We start from the raw sequence: 22,848 nt of genomic DNA on the forward strand, positions 1-22,848 counted from the left end.
GCGTTTTAATGTGCCTGATTGCAGGAATGAAAGGTGACCTGGTGGACCGGCTGGTCCCCGAACCTTTTCCTGTCACATCCCCAAACAGCCGCGACCCGGAACTTGACGTCACACTGGACGAGGCCGTCGCATCTGAACAGGGAACCTCGAAAGTCGACTCTGGATCGCAACAATCTGCTCGTGGTACAAAACACAAGTGAAAAATTATTATTATTATTTGTTTTCTCTTTAAATTATCTTTTCTTTTTTTTTTAACTTGGGTTGCACAGTAGATGCTTTGTGGACATAATTAATTAAATAATTAAAGGTTTACCAGTAATTGTGTAAACTACTAATAGTCCAAAAGTGGTACGAGTAGTGGGGGGAAAAACATTACTATTAAATAAGGGCATCAAAATTAGAATGTTAATTTAAAGTTCCTTTAACGCCACAATTTTTTTTTAATAACCGTCCCTTAGTTGGAAAGCATGCACTGGGAAAATTTCAGTCGCAACGCAGCTAACACGTCCGCGTCAAAATTTAGCAGTAATAAATTGAAAAATATTTGTGGAGACTGGGGTCAAGTTGTATTTTACAACTTAAAAAATTACAAGTTCATTTTCAAGATTAGACAGCTCTTAATACAAAAAGAAAAATGCACCGTTTTACAAATGCAATTTTGCCATCTAGTGGCAGAAAAATTACCTCGACACAAATCAATATCTTACTCGTTTTTTACAGTATAATACATTTCTTTTATTTTTAACTAAATGTTATGAATCATTATGAAATTACTGTTTTACTTAGAAAAAGATGCAGCCATATTTCTGTTAAACATTTTTTTTCTCACTTTTAACAGTATGAAAAATTAGACAAATATTTGATAGTAAATTTAGCGTAGATATAAAATTTGTGATTAATTGTGAGTTTATTATTGAAGTCAAGCAATTAATTATGATTACAAATTTGAATCGGCCGACACCCTTACTTTTAAAACACTTGTCCTTCTGAGCTGAATCAACTTGGTGCGTGGACCTTAAGATGACTCCGGATATCGAATAAATGCTCCAACAACTTTCCGTACGGCTTCTAAACTTGCAGTGGGCACCATCGGAGCAGCTCCCAGACGGGCCCTGACCGATCTCCTCGAGCGCATCAGGAAGCAAAAGAACGATTCCAGCACCGCCGATACCCGTTCTCTCGTCACCGTCTCCGGTCGGCCCCCGCGGTGGGACGCGGATGTGATCTCGGAGCGGGACGCCGTCGCCGGGCCGGAGGCAGTTGCGGAGAGCGACGCGTCGGCGTCGGCGACCGCGTCGCGAGAGACCACCATCGACACGGGCTCCATCAGCTCGCAGACCGCACGACCGCCGTCGTCATCTCCAGGTGAAGTGATTGATGCCTTTCCAATATTTCACTTTGGGACGAGAGAAATTCTGCTCAATTTTGTCATTTTTGGCTGAACTGCGTCAGCTGTGATGCAATCAACACAGTCAGAATTTTCCATGGGGAAAACAAACTTTTTTTCCTTTTGTTTCTGTAAGCAGTGAAGCAAAGTGGTGAGCCAATCCCAGTAGATGCTCAACACCGAGATGCCCTTTCCTCCAAAATCCTGGAACTTGAAGCAGAGCACAAGAAAAGGGTACAAGGGATGATTCAGGGATTGGTAGAATCATTTTTCCACTCATGATGAACTTTTTCTTGAGCTTTTCTTCTCCTGCAGGAGATGGAGAAGGAGAAACGGCAGCAAATGGCTTTGCTACAGGAGCTGGAAGAGCAGAAGGCCCGATTGGAGCAGATGCTGCTTGAGGCTCAGCAGGAAGAAAAAAAACCAGAAGCTGGCGTGGCCCAAGAAATCCCTCTGAATGAAGCGGAGGTACCGTCACTGCGTGGCCAGGAAGTTTACAGTCGTCCAGAGGTAAAACCGATGTTTGAGTCCGAGTTTGTTTTTTTTAATCTCTCTATCGTGACTCATTTCTGGATTGATACAACAGCTGCCAACTCCTGAGCACACCAGAAGAATCCGAGAATGTCAAGAGCGCCTCCTGGAGCAAAACAGGTGTGTTGCATTGTGACGAATGAAGTTGTACTTTTTTAAAACCATTTATATTTGCGCACATAGTGAAAAACCTTGTGTGATTGTTTTGAACCTCCCCTGAAATATTTTATAATTGCCTATAATAATAATTTAAACGCAAAATATATAACAAACAGTAAATGATTTTTATATTCAATCATTCAAAATATCGATATATCGATATCGTATTGATACGCCTTTTAATACCCCAATATCGATACATAACACCATATACCGATATATCTTCTAGTGTCTGCTTCTTACGCCATCTTGATTTTTTTTTTTTGCCAACTTGGAAGAATTCGTTCACAGTCTATGGACCTGGCTGGACGACGCTTGGAAGAATACCAGCGCGCGCTTCAGAGTCGTCACAACGTGGCCACGCCTCCTCCTCCTCTGCTGCGTTTACCCTCCGCAAAGCTGCAAATCGCTACAGGGGTCGCCTCGCGAGGATCCGCTGGTCTGTCCTCGCCGCTCGGTCCTCCCTCCTCCGGTGTCGGCCTCGCTTCCGGCCTGCAGCCCGCAGAAGCCTTTGAAAGCGTAAACATTCCCGGGAACCGCATACAGGATGTCTCCGATTCAGCACCTTTGACGCCAAAAGTTGTTTCGAAAGTTGCAGAGTCGGCCACTGTGGCGTCACTTCCTCCTAAAATGGTCACCAGAGAGTTACTTCCTCCTCAAGTGGTCACTAGGGGGCCAAGTCCTCCTAAAATCATCACTCGAGAGCCACTTCCTACTCAAGTGGTCACCAGAGAGGCGATTCCTTTTAACATGGTCACCAGAGAGTCACTCAGTCTTAAAGGAGTCACCAAAGAGTCGATTCCTTTTAAAATGGTCACTAGAGAGCCACTTCCTACTCAAGTGGTCACCAAAGAGTCGATTCCTTTTAAAATGGTCACCAGAGAGTCACTCAGTCTTAAAGGAGTCACCAAAGAGTCGATTCCTTTTAAAATGGTCACTAGAGAGCCACTTCCTACTCAAGTGGTCACCAAAGAGTCGATTCCTTTTAAAATGGTCACCAGAGAGTCACTCAGTCTTAAAGGAGTCACCAAAGAGTCGATTCCTTTTAAAATGGTCACCAGAGAGTCACTCAGTCTTAAAGGAGTCACCAGAGAGTCGATTCCTTCAGTAGTTACCACGAAGCCATCTCCTCCTCAAGTGGTCACCAGAGAGTCCCATCATCCGAAACCAGTCACTAGGGAGCTACTTCCTCCTCAAGCGGTCATCGGGGAGTCCTTCACTTTTCAACCGGTCACCACAAACGTCGTCCCTCCCGAAGCGGCCACCGCCGGCTTTCCGTTCCGGCCCATCCAAACGGTCACGGAGAATCGCCATCCGCGGTTTGGATCAGCCGCGGAAGACGACGACTCAGACCAGCAGAGGCGGCGAGAAAGCTTGGAGCTGGTGAGGCAGCAAAAGGAAACCTTGCGGGCTCTGATTCACGTCGATGCGCAGGTGAGTTCAGACGATGGCTCTCGATGTCAATTCGTCCCCTGTTGCTGCTGTTTGTGCAATGTAGAGCTGTCAAAATTAATTGATTAATCAACAAGTCATATTGATTATTATATTAACTCATTCAAACCCAAAAATATGTTGTTTTTTTAATACTTTGTCCTTTAGTCCCCAAAAACTATTTATTTCATTTTTTTTATGCTAGAGCATACAAGAAGGCTTTGATGCAGCTTCTGACCTGAAGAGGTGGCTTAAAGCAATGGTAGTTATTACAGAAAATGACCCATAGAGTATAAAGAGATCAGCCAGGGCCTTGTTGCAACAAGCTTTTTTTTGTCAGTGTTTTCACCAGGAAAATTGCTGCAAAACGGAAACAGATAAAAATATACTGGTACTTTTTTTTCCCCTGATGAAAGAAGAGATTCTAAACTTTCTTTTGGTAGCTTCCATGTTTTTATAGCAATAGAACACAATATTCTGTGGGCCTTGACAAATCCATCAAAATCCAGTCAAACAGCCGGGAGCGAAGGTGGTTGCGAAATGTGAAAATGGCTGCAAGTGAAAGAGTTAAATTGTCCAAATCCTCTTAATTTTCAGCGTATCGGCAGTAATTGTTCACTGATTTCTGCAGTCTTTCATGAAAGAAGACTGATTATCTTGTGTTTTTAAGACATTGGCAAACATCTGTTTTTACTTTGGAAAACCGAACATCATCAATGCCCCTTTTTGTAATCGCTATACGAATATGAAGTACAAAATAAACAATAACTGATTAATAAACAGTAATCAGGGGAAAATACTGTTGTATTGTAAGCAATGAATCGATTGACAGATGAATGGATTGACAAAAATATTTGATAGTGACATCACGAGTGCAATACTCATCTGTTGTTTCCCCTCACAGCCACACGGTGACGTCTCGGCCCCAGAGGACGTCGGTCAAACCCGCTTGGAACTACTTTCCTCCCTGCTCAAAATCATCGAAAAATCCAATGGGGGCAGTTTGTCCCACTCGGGGCATCTGCAGGCAAACGACACCGCAAGTCTTCAACTCGCGTCCGCCAGTGAGACAGGTAATGGAGTTTGTTTTGTTTTTTTGTTTTTTTAATAGAATGCACTGTCGTGGATGTTGACCTCATAGCTTTCCCTACATTACTAACAGGATTTCACATGTATGTATTGTTCCTTCCAGCCTGTGGAGCGGCCGAAGCCCCCGTGACCCGCGTCCGGCTCGGCACGATGCGGGAACAGCACGAGCTCAGCGCCATTCAGGAAGTGGAGACGCCAGTGGACACCAGCCGGGTGACGGGTCGGTACCAGATTTTGTCACCGTGCCCAAATTCCATCTTCCATATGATGCTGAAACGGAAATGTCACTAAGATGCTGATTTTGCTGTCAGGTCCAGAGGATGTTTTCTGTGTGCCACAACCGCACGCGACCGAGTGGTCTCTGCAGGAGCCGCGTGAGTCGTCTGTGACCAGCCAACAGAGTTTCCACACCCCCACCATGTCAAGTTCAAGGAGGTCCACACCATCACTCTGTCGGGAAAAGCTGATGATGGCGACCGGAACGTCCTCAGACACTTCTCAGCATGGTAAGTCAAAGTGTTGGTTTGAGTTTTGATTTTTTGTCTCTTAATTAAAGGCACGTGATGATCAGACTTTTTGATTAGTGCTGGGAATATTTGACTGTCTCACGATTCGATTCGATTACGATTTTTGGGTCTACGATTCGATTCAAAATGATTTGATTGACAAATGATTTCTGCTTCAATGTACAGATATGCACAACATTGTCATGATCGACTCGTCTGCTTTGCAAGACAAAATGACAAATTAGTCTTTTTTTATTTTTTTATTTTTTTTGCTGAAACATTAATTTTGTATTTGAAGTGCCCTTTTCCACAAAAACAGCATGTGGGCTACAACTGCCTTTTCCCCTTCTTCATTTCTAATTTAAATAAAAGTGATTTTTGGATATTAATATCGATTCGATTAATAAATGAGAATCTCAATTCTTTTATGACTCCATTTTTTTTGGCACATCCCTATTTTTGATCATCGCTCAATGATCTTCGTGACACATTTCTTCGCTCTGTTTTTGTGGTTCAGTTCAATTAATACAGTCTGTGATTTTTCCATTCCAATCGGGTTCAATCAAAAAAAGTCATTTCTGTCTTCCAGGTTCATCCTCATCCGTCTCTGAGAGGGGAAGCGCCTATTTTGAGCCGCCGCTCGTGATCGGCAGCGCCCGCCCAGATCGTACCAGGCCGCCAAGAGAGGCAAGTGGATTGCTGAATCCGTTATTTGAATTGAAAGGTGTGCCGCTGCATCCAGGCAGACGTCTCGAACCCTCTGAGGTTCACCAGTTGTGGATCAATGATGACAAATAGCCAAATCTGAGTGCCGTGGCAAGATCCGCCTTGGCCTGTGATTATGCATGAGAAGCTTTTCTTTTCCTCTTTCTGTCTGTCTGTCTATCTGTCTGTCTGTGTGCGCGTGCGAGTGTTTTGTCTGTACTGAGCGATGATGTCAACAAAATGACCTGAAGTGTATTTGACAACAAAATACATTTTATGAGGGTTTCTACACTTGACCTGAGCTCGGTGTCCGCATGTGTGTTTTTAATGTTGAATGATAGTTGTTTGTTTGTTTGTTTGTTGTTTGCGTGTGAGTGAAAGTCTTGTCTGTGTTTTTTTTTTGTGTACTGAGTGATGATGTCGACAAAATGACCTGAAGTTGTATTTTCAACTCCAAATACGTTTTATGAAGGTTTCTACACTTGAACTGAGCTCGGTTTGCTTTGCGTTTCTGTTTACATTTTGCGTGAGGTGTAAAAACTATCAAAGTGTATCATTTGGTCTCTCATTTGATCATTACGCGAAAGGTGAATGTCTGGCCGTCTCAAACGCATCCGATGTTGTGTTTTTGTTGTTGTCAGTCCGCACGCGGACGTCCGGATCGGGAAAGCCCGTCAAGCAGCACCTTGTCCACCGGCAGCTACATCACCACCGATCCAGACGCCAACGCGGGTGAGAAATGAATTGCAACTCCCACAATTGGTGGACTGAAGTCTGACTCGGGAAACGCGTCTCAAGTCGCTCCTCCGATCTCAACTCGTGTGCATTCATTTTCAAATTGAGTCGCAGTTTTAGTGCAACTTCACTCATGCTTGTTAGCTTTGATCAGTTGGTCAACCGCATCCCATTTTTATTTTGTCCATTTTTAGTCGACTATAAATTTAGCATTTTAGTTCAAGAAAACATCACTTTATTTGTCTAGTTTTAGTCAACAAAAACTCTACATTTAGATTTTCGTCTAGTTTTAGTCAGGACAACCATTTTACCACTGTATATATATATATATTTTTTTTTGTCAGCAGATTATATTGAACCTTTTGGGATCTAAAACAATTTCACATCAAATGTTCTCATCTTTTTGATGAACAATATGGCTCCATGCGATGAGGTCGTAAGTTAGCCAAGCATTAGTTAGCAGTCACATTAAACATTATTGTTGGAACATTATAGCTGTTGAATTAATTAATATTCACTTATAACTACAGGACTCTCTCAGGAAATTGGAGTGTTGTGATAGTTTTTTTTTTTTTTTCTGTAATGCAATTAAAAAAAACAAAAATGTTGTGCATTCTGAATTCATTACAAATCAACTGAAATACTGCAGGCCTTGTTTTATTTTAATATTGCTATTCCCAGTTATTGTTTATTAATGAGGGTTTGAGTCTAGTTTTTAGTCGGGTGAAAAATGTATGTTAACGAAATAATTATTTGATAGTTTTTGTTGACAAAACGAAGACTAATCTCAACCTGTCTTTGTGCCGTTGTCGTTAGGTAAATCTCCAAGCCTCGTCGCCACGGAGACGTTTGGACTTGGCGCCTCTTCCGGTCCTGCTGCAGGCCAGCCGCGACCGGCTGCGCTCGGCTCTCTCTCGTTCAGCAGCAGCAGCAGCAGCAGCAGCAGCAGCAGCAGCAGCAACGTCCACCGCATTATCCAGCAGTATGCCAAAGAACTCGACGTCTCTTTAAGCGCTGCGGGCAAAAGCGCAGGTACAGTGTGCAAAAACTGCTTCTTCCCCACTACATGTTTTTCCAGAGTACTTCAGGGTCAGATTTGATTTCAAAAATGGACAAAAAAATATTTGTATTATTTATAATTAATCAAAGAATATTCAGATAAATAGATGTGTACGTAAATTATTTATGCAGAGAAATTCATAATGATAAATGAAGAAATACATTTGAATTCACCAGTTTTGGGGTGACGGAAATGTCAAAATGAATGCAACATTAATTTCAATTAACTCATTTGCTCCCAATAACATATAAATACGGTTTTTTTTGTAATGTTTTAAGTGTCCCAAAGACGTATTTATACGTTTTTTTCATTTGTTTTTTTTAATGCTAGAGCATACAGAAAAAAAGCTCAATTACTTACAATTCTAAATAGATTTGTGAAAATTGATGAAACTTAGCTATATTCTAATGCTAATTGCTGTAAAACAGAAACAGATAGAAATATACTTTTTTTTTTTTTTTCTGATGAAAGAAGAGACTTTAATCTTTCTTTTGATAGGTTCCATGTTTTTATTTCAATACAACACAATATTGTGTGTGCCTTGCAAAATCAGTCCAGATCCAGTCAAACAGCCGGAGCGAACGGGATTGTGAAAATGGCGGCGAGTGAATGAGTTAAATGTATGACAACTACTGTACCTCTAAGTTTCATAGGGATTCAAAAAGTTAGGACATACAGTATTGTGAGGAGAATAGTTGTTCAAGAAAAAAAAAAAAAAAAAAAAGAGTTGTGATTTTTACAAGAATAAAAATGTTTGTTTTTTGTCTGGATAAAAATGTCCAATTGTCTGCGAATAATCTTACACAATTTTCCGTCTGCAGACAAGGACGGCTCCGTTTCGGAGGAGCTTCACTCCTCACTTTCCCAGCAGTCTTTGCAACAAGTCTCTGATTGGCGAGCGGAGGACGACGAAGCATCTGGTGTGACTCCTCCCTCTCAAACACGTGACATGGTCGGTGAGCCGTCTCAAAGACTTGACATTTATTTACTCTTTTATATTGGTTTGCGTACTAGTCAAGATGTAAATCGACTTGACCAAAAGTCTATTTTATTAAAAAAAAAAAACACTTTGGGAAAGTTTCTCCACTTGAACTAATCTTGGTGAATTGATGCTATTAAGGCTCAATAATATAATAATGTAAATCAAATTTAAAAGTACATTGTAATGAAAACAATGAGATTATTTTTTTTTCTTTTCTTCAGAATCATTCCGCCATTTTTTTTTGTTTCTACTCGAGGAACATCTTTTGAACAAAATAAATAAAGATGACTAGACGACGTCCCTCTTTTATCTTCCAGAATCGTGACCGGACGGTCCAGCCAATCCTGGAGCCGCTCTCGGTCTACGAAGATCAGGACTCGTTCAGACCTCTAACCGCTCAAGTGGGCGATCAGTCCTCCTGCCTCGTCCCCGATCAACGAGATGCCGCCACGGAGTGGCCGGCGATCGGCACGATGCCTTCTGCCGGATGGGACTTGACTCTGAGTCGCATCATGGAACAAATCTCCCAAGACTGGAGCCAGCGTTGGCGCAGTGGCGAGCGGGACCTCCGCGCCGGTCAGTCGACGTCTCGGACAGAATGGTCGTGGTCGGACGAGCGTCCGGAGGAGAGCCCGATGAGACCGCTCGTCGGGGAGTTGGACGAGTCTTCTGGCCGGGACAGCGGAAGCTCAGGTTTGACCATTCGGGAGCCGTTTTTAACAAGCATTGTCATTGCATCTTTGTTTTGTTTTTTTCAAGGTGAAAGAACTGTGTCAGGTGTCGGTTCCCTGCCGGAGGGCACCATCCCGCCGTTGCCGCCGTTGCCTCCCGAAGCCTCCTTTCAAAGCGCTTCTGTCACCGGCCTGAATCCGCCCACGCCCGACGCGCGCTGCTTTCGCCCCCTCCCGGCCGAGCTCACCAACAACGAGACGGCCGCATTTGCTGACTCCTCCTCCAGCGGACGTCTGTCGAGCGGCCGCTTTGCCGCGTCGCCGCATTCCGACGCCTCCCAGAGCGAGCTGTCCGCCGACGGCTTGAGGACAGAGGACGACTCCGTTCCGAGGGACGCTTGGCATTGCGGCGACTCTCCGCAGGTCCTCTGGGTTTTTTTAAAAAAAATATACTTTTGTGTGTCTATTCATTTTTGTTGGTGATGTTTGTGTCTGTTTTGTATTTGATGCAATTTGGATTTTTTTTCTTCTATTTTTGTGTGCATGTGTTTGTGTTTTTATTTGTGTCTTATTTTTGCAGCGATTATGCGCGGGTCTTATGATTTTTTCCTTTTTTAATATACTTTTGTGTGCATTAGTTTTTGTTTGTGTCTGTTTTGTATTTGATGCAATTTGGATTTTTTTTCTTCTATTTTTGTGTGCATGTGTTTGTGTTTTTATTTGTGTCTTATTTTTGCGGCAACTATGCACGGGTCTTGTGATTTTTTTTTTTTTTTTTAATATATTTTTGTGTGTCTATTAGTTTTTGTTTGTGTCTGTTTTGTGTTTGGAGCTATTTGGATTTTTTGTGTGTGTATTTTTGTGTGCATGTGTTTTTTTTAATTATTTTATTTGTGTCTTATTTTTGCGATGACAGCGCAGGTCATGTAATATTTTTTATTAATTTTTTTAAGTATGCTTTTTGTGTCTCTATAAATTTTAGTTTGTGTCTGTTTTGTATTTGGTGCAATGTGTGTATTATTGTGTGTTTTTTTTGTGTGCGTGTGTTTGTGTTTTTATTTGTCTTAATTTTTATTTTTTGGTTACCTATATATTTATGTCTTTATTTTCATGAGCACCTTCACCTCAATGTGCTCAACAAAGTATTGGTGTCCTTTTTTGATTTCAGGTTCTCCGGCTGTCGCAATCGGACGCGAGCGACGCTTCGTCTGCGTTCGTCGTCCCGTCGGAGGAAAACGTGCAAGAAGAGAATCGGCCAATGGAAGTTCCAATTGCAGAATCGAACCCGAGGATGGACCTCGCTGCTCAGCTGCTGGTCCGTTTTGATGCTGCCTGATTGTGGACACATCTTTTTGTTTGTGTCTTTTTTTGTTTTGGTCATTCGCACAAATGCTTTTGATAATTGCATGTGTGTATTTTGTATTTATTTTTATTTTTTTACCTCAATATTGCAATTTGTGATGGCTGCTTTTCATCGTACCTGTGGCAGTGACAATAAAGTTGTACTTGATTGCGTATTTCCAGGAAGCGAGCAGCACGGAGGGCATCCTGGAGCAGTCGCAAATAACGCTGGTGAGCTTGACGGACAGCACGCTGCAGGACAGCGCAGCACTTGAGGAACAAATCATGTGGGAGGAGGAAAAACTGCAAGACCCTGAGGTACGCGCGTTGGCCTTCTAGAACCTTCTCAAGTCTATCTTGCATATAAAATCCTGGTTCTCTCTCGTAGGAGTACCCAACAACCTTAACGGAGGAACAGAGCCCGACACATGCTGGTAAAGTCCGCCATTTTGTAGAATTCCAATATCGCGTAGGAAAGATATTGGCACCCTTAGCAAGATGGTGGCAAAACACTCGCGTCACTTTGAAGGTGTTGTAAATGATTTCGATCTGTTCACTAGTTTATGACCTGATCTGTTGTTGTTGTTTTTGGGCATCAGGCGTGCTCATCGAGTTCAACTGGGGGCACCGGCAGCAGAGGCTCTTTGAGGAGAAGCGCCGAGCGCTCGTGGAGAGGTCGGCCCGCCGGGCGGCGCAAGTCAAGGCTAAAGGGGCGGCGGCCAGGACTGGAGGGGCGGCGGCAGTGGCAGAGGTCGGAATGCACGACAAGGTTATTATTTTGAACCAAAACTACTGAAATAACTACAATTGACATAACATTTTTTGTTTAAAAAAAGTGTTTTTGAAAAAAAATAGTAACAAACTACATTTTGTACATCTTGGACACAACAAATACCTCCATATTAAAAAAACTAAAACTAATCCTAAAACACTAAACTTACAATGAAGCATTCAACCTGCTCAAAAATCATTAAAAGTGACTGAATTTTAAAAACGGGAGTCAAAAGTAGCAGTAATTAAAAATCCTAAATTAATACAACCCTTCTGCAGTTTCGGTCGGAACGAGTCGAGGCAAAAGGGGCACCGGGCAAGGCTGGCGCGGCAGCGGCAGAGGTCGTCGTCGTCGCGCAGTCCGGGGAACGTCCGCCGCAGACTCGACAGGGTGCTAAAGTTGACAAGTCCGAAAGGGCAAAATCCACTTTGGTCAAGCATCAAAAGCCACCGACGACTCCAGGTAGAAAATGGGATGAGTGACTAGAGGATGGATGGTCAGATCAGAACTTTGTGCCCCACAAGTTGAGTGCACATTTGTTTTCCCAGCAGTGAGCACGTCAGCAAAGCTGAACAAGGAAAGCCAAGTCAAGAAAAGCGAACACGAAGTTGCTGAGATGCACAGACGAACTCAGAGGTACTTCTTTTTTGATTGGATTGTTTTTAAAGAGACATTATGCATATTTTTGGCAATTTGAAACAGCACGAGGGCCTTGGCATTTATTTCAATGTAAAAAAAAAAAAAAGATTCTTCCATTGAGTTACAAGTTTGGTCACAGAACAAACGAAACGTTTTGAAGTGAAGGAATCGCGAGCGCATTTGTTCTCTCAGACTGTACGAGCAGCTGGAGGAGGTGAAGCGGCGGAAGGCGGTCCAGAGTCGACAGGAGGCTTACGCCAGCAACAGACAGAAGGCCAAAGCCTTCCACATCGTAAACATCGCACTCACTTTGTTTTGTTTTTCTGTTTTTTTAACACTCGACTGACGCAAAGTATGTTTTCTTCCCGCCGCAGAAAACCCTCCAGAAGCTCCGCAGCAAGCAGACTCGTCAATGAGCCGCTCCGGATGGACTTTCATACCTGTGGAAATTGGTTTGTTTTCTTTTTAGGAATAAAGCTTTTAACTTATTCAAAGATGCCTTTTTATGACATGGGACAGTAGTCCTCAAACTGTTTACACCAGAGGTGTCCAAACTTTTTCATTTGAGGGCCACATACAGAAAATCAGAAGGAAAATGCTACAGTATATAAAACCAATTGATTTCTAATATGGCAGTAGGGTTATTATAGTTTGGGAATTTTTCATTTTAGTTAGATTTTATTATTTAGTTTTTTGTTTTGTTTTTTCAAAAAAATGCTTAGTTTTAGTATAGTTAGAGTATTAGTATTATTTTTTAAAATGTGTATTACTTGTGCACAATATTTAAAAAAAAAAAAACAGCATGTGAGCGACATCATCTTTTGGTGCTTTTCTATTGGCTGCTGCTAGATGACGTCACTTCTGTGTTTGACATACTTTCAAACGTCATTAGTTCGGTTGATATCAAAATCTACTAAAAATCATCCCCAAAAGGCTCATGCATTAACATAAAATGTAGTTTCAGTTTTAATTTTTTAAAAAGCATTTTCGTTTTTTATTTCAAAAACAATATTGTTTTTGTTTTGTTTAAAATAACTAATGGCACCTGTTTTTTGACCCCCTCCCTTCTTACTTTGACCATCTCCAAACATTTTTCTTTTCTTTTATTTGAACTGCGTCAAATTCCATTTTTAGCAGATGTCAGGCCACTGAAAAATGGATGTCGTTTGGACAACCACTGTTTACACCAAGTACAGTGGTGGCATGAGTGGCTGTATGCCACCAGATGGCAGCAAAGTACAAGGATCGTTTCTTTTTCAACGGAGTATGTTTACAAAGCTTCAACGTGATTTTATTAATTGGTTTTAAATTGTATGGTGGTGGGGGAGAGCAATAAGTCTTCTTTCATTTTCAGCAGCATTTAATAAGATTAATAGACATTCAAATCATGTACATGATGTATTTTTTCAATGACAAAAGAAACGAGAAGTCGGGCCACTGAATTTGGCTGTTTGTCAGAAGTGCACGTTGCAGCTTATTTGTGTCAAATGTACACACGGATTAAAGTAAATGAGCACCAGGTCACATCAATCAGGAGATTGTGCACACATTCATCATTTGTTTTTTGTATTGTTCAGTTTAGTTTAGCAATGATTTTGTCTCTTTGGACAGCCCTCAAAATTGCTGTCTGGAAACCCGAGTTTGAGAAGCTCCGTTTGAAAGAGTTCGTTCATGTGGACGGACATCTTGAGCTGCTTTCACAGTTTGGAGAAAGTGATGCTTTTGACGCTCTTCTTTTCCATGGAGGCCTGAGCGGATTTCATCACGTCCGCAGTCTGAAGCATGCTCATGTTCCACGTCGCCTGGTTTAATACGATTCCATTTTCAATATCAGATTTTTTTGGGTCCGAAGTTTTCTTACCATGTAGTCGAGTCCCTCGGCCACACTGTGGTCTCGGGAGTAGACCAGGTTGATTTTGGTGCCTTGCACGGCCACGGGGCTGCGGGCGGCCATCTCGCCGGCCATCTCCAACGCGCTCGCCATCATGGCCTCCTTATCTGCAAACACTCGGCTGCATACCGGGAAAAAAAAATAATAGTCAAGATCCCAGTTCCATCAAAATGAATATGGAAAGCTGCTTCAGTGTTTATTTTGAAGGCTATCTTAACATAGTGTTAAGAAAAACATTTGACCTGACGAGTCCGCTGGTCAGGGCCTCGTCGGCGAACATCTTCCTCGCAGTCAAAGCCAGATCGTTCACCAGGCTTGAGAAAGCGCAACGAAACACAAATGTCGGTATTTGACAGCGGGGCTGTCAAACTCATGTTCGCTCAGGGGTCACATGGAGGAAAATAACTCAAATATAAAATACAATAAAAATATATAAAATAATACAAATAAAATAAAATATAAAATCAATAAAACCTTTTTCCTGTATAAGTTCCGGGCGTGTTAAATCAACCTGTTTTGCATATATATATTGTTCCCAGAATGCATTGTGTGGCGCCGTTAACTCATCACGTCCCAGCACGGTTTTTTTTGCGGTTTGACTGGATTTGGACTGATTTTGCAAGGCCCACAGAATATTGTGTCCTATTACTATCAAAACATGGAACCTACCAAAAGAAAGATTAGAGTCTCTTCTTTCATCAGGAAAAAAATGTATATTTCTGTTTCCATTTTGCAACAATTAGCATTAGAATATAGCTAACTAACTTTCATCAATATTCACAATTGTGTTTCATTGAGGACGATTCCCTGTACAAGTTGCTTTGCTCATCTGAGGGCTGCTTGTGAAATTACAAATTTATATGTTTTGATTGTGGCCGGCTGATCAATTAGTCTGACATTACAATTTTTTTTATTTTTTTTACTTTACAAAATCATCTCGCGGGCCGGATTAAACCCCTTTGCGGGCCTGATCCGGCCCACGGGCCGTATGTTTGACACCACTGTTTTACAGTGCCCCCCCAACACATTTTATTTTGGAATGTAACGAACGGGGGTGCACCGTCATTATTTTCTACGTGATTATGAGCCAGTTGACCTGCGGCTGCCGATGACTTTCGGGAGCCTCTGCAGCGTTCCGACGTCCGCCGCCAGCCCAACGTCCACTTCCTGCAACACAGTAACCATGGCAACAACCTCAAGCAAGCACAGACATCCTTTCAGTACAATTTTGCGTGTTGAGACTCAACTCGTTACACGTGTATGTCAACAAAAAGCCAAATCCGCTTGCAAATATGCGTACTGTCGTGTTGGTGTGTCGGATGTTTGCCTTTCAGGGTGTGGCCTAGTGAGCGACGGATGTCACGCGACGGTCGGATTTCAGCAGGGACATACCTTGACTTGGAACCAGGCGTCCTGGGTGCACAGGCGAACGTCACAAGCGGTGATCAGGTCCACACCTGATGGAGCAATCGAGTTTTCATCTGATTTGAAAGGATTCGGTTTTCCAGCTTCTAATGTGACGTGATGGCGTCCACTTACCTCCTCCCACACAGGCGCCATGGACTGCCACCACAACTGGCTTTGGACACTTGGAGCAAGAAAATTCTCAGATAAATGGTCATCATCATCATCATCATCATCAATTGTGTGACAAACCCTCTCGATGACTGAGAAGGTGTCCTGGTATTTGCTGATGGTCTTTCTGAGGTTCCAGGAAATCCGGGCCGCGTCGTCGCCGTCGGGCTGCAGCACGTCGGCCGCCATGTCCATCAAGTCGATGCCTTGATCGGACGCGCACGCAACCCAGAATTACGTTTGCTCTTAAATCCGCGTGAGAAAAAATTGACGCAAGACTGGCAACACCTGCTGTGAAGACCTTCCCGGCGGCCGAGACCACCACCACTCTGCAGTCCGGGTCAGCCGAGATCTCGTTGAAACAATCCACCATCTCGCTGAGCGAGAACACAACCGTGGTCAGAAATAAATAAGTAGAATGACATGATTTTTTCTAAATGATGTAGTCATCTTTCAGAATATGCACTCAAGTGATACTTGCCTCCAGAAAGCTTTGTTCATGGCGTTGCGCTTGTTGGGACGGTGGAGCTCCACGTGCGTGACCGCCTGTGCTGGGCGGCTGATGGCCAGGGTGGTGCAAGGAGACGTGGGACCGCCGGACGACGACATGGCTCGGACGACTGTTTGGCTGCAGGGCCCGAATCCCCTGACTTGTCAAATAAGGAAACACATTCAATTAGAATGCATTAGTTAACTACAAAAAAAATTATATTTTGAACTAAATTAGAAGTAAAGCATACAATTTGTTTGTTGTTGTTGATTTAAAAATATATATATATATATATATACCTCCTGCGATGCTTTTTATTCATGATCTGCACATATTTCCATTTCATTGTGTTTGCTTTTACAACTACAACTTTTCCCAACTGCAAGGATGCATTGCGATACTTTGAAGGCAGACATGAAGTGATAACGACAACAAACTAGGTGGTTTATCAACGTAAACTTTCAGAAAAACACCCGACAAAAATAGCTAATTAAACACACAACAGTTGTTAGTTGTTGACAAGACTGACTGAATATGTGACTTTTAATAAGGCAACACAGCACTGGTCACTTACATGTTGTGAGAGCAGACCTGGCAAAGAGTGACAACATCGTCCTTGAGACGACGAAGGTTGGGGAGAAAAATAAACAACAAACTAGAACCTCAGCAGACACGATTTGAGCGGACGCGACGTTTTGCAGATCGACAGAAAAGTCAAATTACGCGAGCCGTGGAGACATTTTAAACGGGCATCTCACCGAAACTCTTTTTGGTCCTCCAAGGCAGGCAGCGCGTCTTCGCTCTACTTCTCGTTTTGTTTTTGCTTTTTCTCGCGTTTAGGCACAATAGCGCCCTCTAGATTCAAAGTGACTGGGCGTTTCTCTTACCTTTCACCTACTTTTGTTTTTTAATTTGACCCCAAACCAGACATACCATCTTTTTATTGTTAAAAAAAAAAAAACGATTATAAAGTTATGTTTTGTTGATTAAAATGCTGTATTTCCAACATTTGTGGAACGAAAATAACACCATCATAAAAGGAATCTTGTTCGCCATTAATGTTTCTCACCGTCTCAGATATTTTTTTTACATTAAGAAAATATATATTTGATTTTTGTCGATTTGATTATTTTGACTTCCGTAAAAGTTGAGTACCTTGGTAAAACAGCGGAACCTTTGTTCACTATTGATTGTTCTTGACGGACTTTGGTTCTGGTAGCACACCAGAAGGTACATCGCAGAAGTGGAGCATTTTGAAAACACGCGTAACCTCAACAAAACTACAGATAGACGTGAAAATGTCTATATTCACACCGACCAACCAAATCCGGCTGACGAATGTGGCGGTTGTGCGCATAAAGAAAGGAGGCAACCGTTTCGAAATCGCCTGCTATAAGAATAAAGTTGTCAGCTGGCGCTCCGGAGCGTAAGTAAAGTGTCAAATGTTGTTTTGAAACAATTCTGAATCCATATCCCCTGTCCCTACGTTAATATTTGCTGCTTTTTTAAAAATGTTTGTTTAATCCCAGTGTTTATTGAGGCAAGGGAAAATTAACAAACGAACTGCGTATGTCATTCCGAAACGCGTCACCTGTGTGTTTTTGTCTGCAGAGAGAAAGATCTGGATGAGGTTTTGCAGACCAACTCCGTTTTCGTCAATGTCTCCAAAGGGCAGGTGGCCAAAAAGGATGACTTGTGCAAAGCTTTCGGCACAGATGACCTCACCGAAATCTGCAAACAGGTCCAGTAACAATCTCCGGTGTCATCGTAATGTTTACAGTCCCCCTGTTGACCGTTTTCCTCCGTGTTTCACCCGCACAGATCCTGGCCAAAGGGGAGCTCCAGGTGTCCGACAAGGAGCGGCAGTGTCAGCTGGAGACCATGTTCAGGGACATTGCCACCATCGTGGCCGACAAGTGCGTCAACCCGGACACCAGGAGGCCGTACACGGTCACGCTGATCGAACGCGGCATGAAGGACATCCACTACTCGGTCAAGGCCAACAAGAGCACCAAGCAGCAGGTGATGATGGCATTGTGGGCCATTTCAACTTTGACAATACTTCGAGTATTGGAAGTCAGAATTTAGAGGGAGAAAGCGATCATTTTTGCTCAATTTGACAACAGTGACATATGAGGAGAATATGGAAAATGATTAGGGTCAGTAAAGAAAACAATCATTTAATAAAGTTATGAGATTTTTAATTAATGACAATCTAAATACTGCAATAAAAATATTCATATTGCGCAATACAGGACTGCCTCAGAAAATGAGAATATTGTGATAATGATTTTGTGTAATGCAATTAAATAAGCAAAAATGCCATACGTTCTGGATTCATTACAAATCAACTGAAATATTGCAAGCCTTTTATTGTTTTAATATTGCTGATTATGGCTTTTTTTTTTTTTTTTTTTTAACTTGGTCTGAGGAAATATTCTAATATTTTGAGATAGGATATTTGGGTTTTCTTATCCATAATCAGCAATATTAAAATAATTAAAAATTAAATTCTTGCAATATTTAATATTATTTAATATTTCTATTAATTTATATTAATATTTAATATGTAATTGCATTACAGAATTATTTTCTGAGACAGTCCTGTAATGTCAACTTTTGCAAGAAAATTTTATTTAAAAAAATTACATTTTACAACATTGACATAATATAGTATAAAAATGAACTAGAAACATGAGAGAAAAAAAATGTTTTATGAGGGAAAAAATGCACAGTTTTACTGGAATAAAGTTGGCATTTAAAGAAAATAAAATTGTAACATCACAATTTTATGAAACTGAGACTAATTTGCATGTAAGAGTCCGAATTTCACAAAATTCAAAATAAATGGTGTAATGGTTACATCACGAGACTATAGTAGGAAAATTATGAGAAAGATTTTAGTGCATTCTTTCTAAATAGTTTGAGAAAAGGTCACAATATTAGAAGTAAAAAAACATTTCATGATTTTTTATATTTTTTTTTTTTACGTGTGATATTTCTAAGACCATAAAGAATGTTTGCGAAAAAGACTGAGAATGTTCCACGATTGTGTTTGCTGACGTGGTACGCTGACGTGTTCTTGTGCTGCTGGCAGGCTCTGGAGGTGATCCGGCAGCTGAAGGAGACGATGCAGATTCAGCGGGCCCACATGAGGCTGCGGCTTGTGCTGCCGGCAAAAGAGGCCAAACGGCTGAAGGAGAAGCTCAAACCGTTCCTGCAGCTCGTGGAGAGCGAACATTTTGATGACGACCTGGAAATTGTCAGTTGCTCATCCTCGGTTACGTTTATTCCATGTTGTGTTTCTGTAAGCGCTATATGAATAAATATGACTTGACTTGTTGAAAAACAAAATGTTAAGGAAAGCACTTTTTTGTTGTTGTTGTTCTTAGATTTGTCTGGTGGATCCCGGCTGCTACAGGGAGCTTGGCGAGCTGATCCGCTGCGAGACCAAAGGCCGAGGCGCCGTGGAGGTCATCAGTCTGAAGGACATGGAGGAGGGTGACGAGAAACTGTAGGAAATCACTGAAACAGTTTAAAAAAAAAAAAAAAAACCCACAAACATTCATGACTAATTCAGTTTAAATATAAAAAAACCGAACTGCCTGTATGTTTACCCGCTATTTGCCAAACATATACAGTTTGGAAATCTATTTTTGCAGCACTTTTTCTTTTATTTATTTTTGCAGACAAATGTAAAATGGAAACAATGTCACTTTATTTTCAATCAATAACAAGTGAAAAATAGTTTGCATTATGTCCACAGGTTAAGAATGAGAAAATCCTGAACTCCAACACAGGAGCAAAAACAGACTGCTTAGCAAAGTATACATTAGGGGCATATATGCACATGTACAAACAGTCATTTGGTAATATGAGTCCATTTTGACTTCTTCATAAAAAGTCAAATTTACAAGAATGAAGTTGTAATGTTTGGGGGAAACAAAATCACATTTTATGAGTCAAATTGCAACGATAAATATGTGGGGGAAAAAATCAATGAGAAATAAAAAAAAAAAAAAGAAAGAAAAAAGTTTGAACTAATTGTTGATCCTGCTGTGATGCAAGTACATTTCATCACGTCACTCAAGTTGAAACGAAACGATTTGTACTGCAGTTTGTCACAAATGCCCACATTTGATTAGATGACAGCTACTTGCATACAATAATTAGAATTACGTAACATTCCGTTTCTTGAGTTGATGTGCTTCGGATCATCACAAATTGTTCACCTGAACACGTGCATGTAAAAGAAACTGGAATGGTCTCAAGTGGAGCAACAAATGGAGGAGGAGAAAGAGGCTTGAATGTTATACAATGTCAACTTGAGAGGGAAAAAAAACATGTCAACAGTATACCCAAATTCCAGTCAATAAATGCGCAATACACTAACAAATGCTGTCTAGTTTTTCTAACTCACTGGATTTGCTATTTCATCCAATTGGAGTCACTTTTGACTGAGCAGTTTTAAGAGTTTAACGCCTCGTTGTGTTCTATATGCATTCTATAAACTATGAGGTCGGGCAAAATGATCGGACACATTTGTAGGTTGAATAAAAGACAAAGAAACAAAAAAAAAAAGAGTTTTTATTTTTGAAAAGTACGTAAAATGCCTTTTTTTTTTTTCTTATCGTGCCTTTTTGTTTAGTTTCTGTGTAGTGTCATTATTTTTGGGTTCTTTTTCAGTTGATGCTATGAATTGGACTGGTGAAGATGGCGCTTTGGTTGTGGAAACGTTTATCAAAACAAACCAATCTGTAGCTGCAACACAACGAGCGTTCCGTTTGCACTTCAACAAACTTGGTCGACTCGACACGATCTCGTACCAGCTGCTGACGCCATCTTGTTGCAAGATTCACAATTCACAGCGACTCCATCTGCATTGAAACCAAAATCAATTACGGATCCCATTTGACTCAAACAGAATGGCATTATAAGTACTTTTCCAAAATAAAAACACTTTTTTTCTTGACTTTATTTGTCTTTTATTAAACCTCATTTTGCCTGACCTTGTACATATTACAGCAATGTGCTACATAAAAGAGAGACTATATTTAAAAAAAAAAAATAGTCATGATAGTTTTTCCAGATGCAAGCTGTCGATCAGCATTTTTTTTTTTCTACTTGACCTTCAAAAAAGAGGCTTTGAGTTGTTTAATTCCACCTGCAGTTGAAGTTTACACGTTGTGTATTTAAAACAAAAGTTTAGCTTAATGCTAACAAACAACGCTAAACACCATAGACTGCCTAATACACATTTATGTCAATGGCGCATCAACACTTAGACTTAAAACAACTTTTGCAGGTATATACTATAATAATTCAGTTATCTGATGAGCTGTGTACTCATGTCTATTAAACTCATAAAAAGTGTAAAAAAAAGTTAAAAAAATCATTGCATTCTATTCAATTACGTAATTACTACATGATTTTATAAAATACAATATTATAGAGTGCCATTTTTCTGACCAAAAACAATTTGTTGTGTTTTCTTGTGTACCTGGAACGGATTAATGACACTCCCATTCATTTCAATGGGGAAAGATGATTTGAGATTTTCGCCGATTACAAGTGGGTCTCGAACCAATCACACACGTATCAAACTCAGCTCACCCGTGACTAAAGACGTCCAGCTGTGTGGAAAACAGGTGGATGGGCCCCCCCTCGTCAAGCGCATCAGATGGGCACGGACCCACGTTGGTACTGGCTGTGCGTCAAGGTGGTCCCGTTGATGCTGCTGAGCGGGTGCGTCACCTCCTCCTCCGGACGACGCGGCGGCGGTCCCTCGGAGGCGGTGGGACACAACGTGGCGAGAAGCGTCCCCCCCGCTAGCATCAGCGCAAACGCGAGCCACCCCAAATACAGTGCCGGCCCCCAGCGCCGCCTCAGGTGCACGGCGCCCTCCAGCGGCTGGCCGCTGTGGTGGCAAGTCCAGGCGGTGGGAACCAAAATGAGGATCGCGGATAAGACGTAAGTGGCCCCGGAGACCACCTTGACCTGCCCCCGCCTGGGGAACCAGCCGGCTCCGGCTCCTCCCACCAGGGTGGCGAAAGCCCCGGCCCCCACCGCCGCCATGATGAAGGCCCTCCACGTTCGGAAACTCCCGGAGAGGGTCATGAGCGACTGGTAAAAGGAGCAGTGCAGATGGCCGTCGTGGTCCCACTCCAGCCACACCCCGTCCCAGTAGGCCGGCAGCGTGGCGGTGGAGTTGTCCAGGGCGCCGCTCACCGTCCACAAGGCCATGCAGCGAGTCAAGATGGCGCACAGCCACCCGGACAGGGCCAGACCAAGACCCGCCAGCTCCAGATGCCGGCGCATGTCGACTCGCGGAAGCCAAACAGACGCTTTTGTCATGGGGAAACCGGTCGGACGGCGTTTCGAGCGCGGAGGAAGGCGTCGCCAGAGAGGAATTCTCTCTTTGTTCTGACATCGTATCAAAACAATCCGACTCTCCCAGCCGACTCTGAGCCGTCAGCAGGCAGGACAAAAGCTCCTCTGTGGGCTTTTCGACTCTCCGATTTAAAGGAAAAGTTTTGTTTTTTTGCACCAGGACGGCGAATGTTCAAATGTTAGAAGGAGAGAGCGCATATCAAAACTTTTGTTCCTCTGGCATTCCAACAGTCCCTTTCATAGCAACAGTTGATGTGCTTTTTTTTTTTCCATCCAATCAGATTTCAGCCTCTGTGTGTTGCCATGTCAATCTCAGTTTTGCTGGCCGATGTAACTTCACCGGGAATCTTGAATCTTTTGATGATCACATTTCACAGAATAAGCCGACCCCTCAATGACATCAGCATTTTTCCTGCCTCCGATTGGCTGGCCAGAGGAAAACGGATCGCTAAGTTACTAGCATACATTTGACAATTAGCGTCTCTGACAAGTAC

At 42.1% G+C, this 22,848-nt stretch overlaps 4 protein-coding genes across 7 annotated transcripts in view; 2 read left to right on the plus strand and 2 right to left on the minus strand.

Annotated features, from left to right (window-relative positions):
• cep295 (centrosomal protein 295) overlaps positions 1–12,496 on the plus strand; it is a 16,427-nt gene extending 3,931 nt beyond the window's left edge. Inside the window, exons 8-30 of one of the 3 annotated variants that reach the window (XM_077540165.1) lie at positions 25–183; positions 1,081–1,365; positions 1,527–1,621; positions 1,703–1,897; positions 1,974–2,038; positions 2,356–3,511; positions 4,413–4,581; positions 4,701–4,817; positions 4,909–5,103; positions 5,693–5,790; positions 6,450–6,540; positions 7,360–7,575; positions 8,425–8,555; positions 8,903–9,278; positions 9,345–9,679; positions 10,425–10,571; positions 10,781–10,915; positions 10,986–11,031; positions 11,197–11,366; positions 11,648–11,831; positions 11,918–12,005; positions 12,201–12,300; positions 12,383–12,496. In XM_077540165.1, coding sequence (XP_077396291.1) covers positions 25–183; positions 1,081–1,365; positions 1,527–1,621; positions 1,703–1,897; positions 1,974–2,038; positions 2,356–3,511; positions 4,413–4,581; positions 4,701–4,817; positions 4,909–5,103; positions 5,693–5,790; positions 6,450–6,540; positions 7,360–7,575; positions 8,425–8,555; positions 8,903–9,278; positions 9,345–9,679; positions 10,425–10,571; positions 10,781–10,915; positions 10,986–11,031; positions 11,197–11,366; positions 11,648–11,831; positions 11,918–12,005; positions 12,201–12,300; positions 12,383–12,424 — 4,595 coding nt within the window. In that variant the 3' untranslated portion in view covers positions 12,425–12,496. The remainder of the gene's footprint in view (positions 1–24; positions 184–1,080; positions 1,366–1,526; positions 1,622–1,702; positions 1,898–1,973; positions 2,039–2,355; positions 3,512–4,412; positions 4,582–4,700; positions 4,818–4,908; positions 5,104–5,692; positions 5,791–6,449; positions 6,541–7,359; positions 7,576–8,424; positions 8,556–8,902; positions 9,279–9,344; positions 9,680–10,424; positions 10,572–10,780; positions 10,916–10,985; positions 11,032–11,196; positions 11,367–11,647; positions 11,832–11,917; positions 12,006–12,200; positions 12,301–12,382) is intronic. The other 2 variants (XM_077540166.1, XM_077540167.1) reach the window with 2 other exon arrangements.
• An 801-nt stretch (positions 12,497–13,297) lies between these two features.
• Positions 13,298–16,775, minus strand: ech1 (enoyl CoA hydratase 1, peroxisomal). The gene is made up of 11 exons (XM_077542056.1): positions 16,723–16,775; positions 16,539–16,579; positions 15,956–16,124; positions 15,763–15,851; positions 15,556–15,680; positions 15,439–15,487; positions 15,292–15,356; positions 14,996–15,066; positions 14,142–14,213; positions 13,870–14,020; positions 13,298–13,810 (listed from the first exon to the last, which is right to left on the minus strand). The coding sequence occupies exons 2-11, from the start codon at positions 16,573–16,575 to the stop codon at positions 13,706–13,708; spliced, it is 933 nt and encodes a 310-aa protein (XP_077398182.1). The 5' UTR covers positions 16,576–16,579; positions 16,723–16,775; the 3' UTR covers positions 13,298–13,705.
• A 368-nt stretch (positions 16,776–17,143) lies between these two features.
• On the plus strand, positions 17,144–20,890 carry sbds (SBDS ribosome maturation factor). Of its 2 annotated transcripts, none has more exons than XM_077542049.1 (5): positions 17,144–17,390; positions 17,576–17,705; positions 17,786–17,986; positions 19,062–19,271; positions 19,357–20,890. In XM_077542049.1, exons 1-5 carry the CDS (start codon positions 17,263–17,265, stop codon positions 19,480–19,482), a joined length of 795 nt encoding a protein of 264 aa, XP_077398175.1. In that variant the 5' UTR covers positions 17,144–17,262; the 3' UTR covers positions 19,483–20,890. The 2 variants fall into 2 exon arrangements, with proteins under 2 accessions (XP_077398175.1, XP_077398176.1); XM_077542050.1 differs by having other exon boundaries at positions 17,146–17,390; positions 19,062–19,226.
• Positions 19,616–22,848, minus strand: LOC144033745 (claudin-4-like). The gene is made up of 2 exons (XM_077542051.1): positions 21,578–22,848; positions 19,616–20,841 (listed from the first exon to the last, which is right to left on the minus strand). Exon 1 carries the CDS (start codon positions 22,316–22,318, stop codon positions 21,641–21,643), a length of 678 nt encoding a protein of 225 aa, XP_077398177.1. The 5' UTR covers positions 22,319–22,848; the 3' UTR covers positions 19,616–20,841; positions 21,578–21,640.

Source organism: Festucalex cinctus, chromosome 13 (genome assembly GCF_051991245.1).
Source record: "Festucalex cinctus isolate MCC-2025b chromosome 13, RoL_Fcin_1.0, whole genome shotgun sequence".
NCBI classification, from domain to species: domain Eukaryota; kingdom Metazoa; phylum Chordata; class Actinopteri; order Syngnathiformes; family Syngnathidae; genus Festucalex; species Festucalex cinctus.

Coding starts and splice junctions, on each gene's coding strand:
- sbds (XM_077542049.1), top strand. CDS start 17,263: ATGTCTATATTCACACCGACCAACCAAATCCGGCTGACGAATGTGGCG. Junction 17,706..17,785: donor TCACCGAAATCTGCAAACAG/GTCCAGTAACAA, acceptor TCACCCGCACAG/ATCCTGGCCAAAGGGGAGCT. Junction 17,987..19,061: donor ACAAGAGCACCAAGCAGCAG/GTGATGATGGCA, acceptor TGCTGCTGGCAG/GCTCTGGAGGTGATCCGGCA.
- ech1 (XM_077542056.1), bottom strand. CDS start 16,575: ATGTTGTCACTCTTTGCCAGGTCTGCTCTCACAACAT. Junction 15,681..15,762: donor CGGGAAGGTCTTCACAGCAG/GTGTTGCCAGTC, acceptor CGTCCGATCAAG/GCATCGACTTGATGGACATG. Junction 14,214..14,995: donor AAAGTCATCGGCAGCCGCAG/GTCAACTGGCTC, acceptor CGCTTTCTCAAG/CCTGGTGAACGATCTGGCTT.
- LOC144033745 (XM_077542051.1), bottom strand. CDS start 22,318: ATGACAAAAGCGTCTGTTTGGCTTCCGCGAGTCGACATGCGCCGGCAT.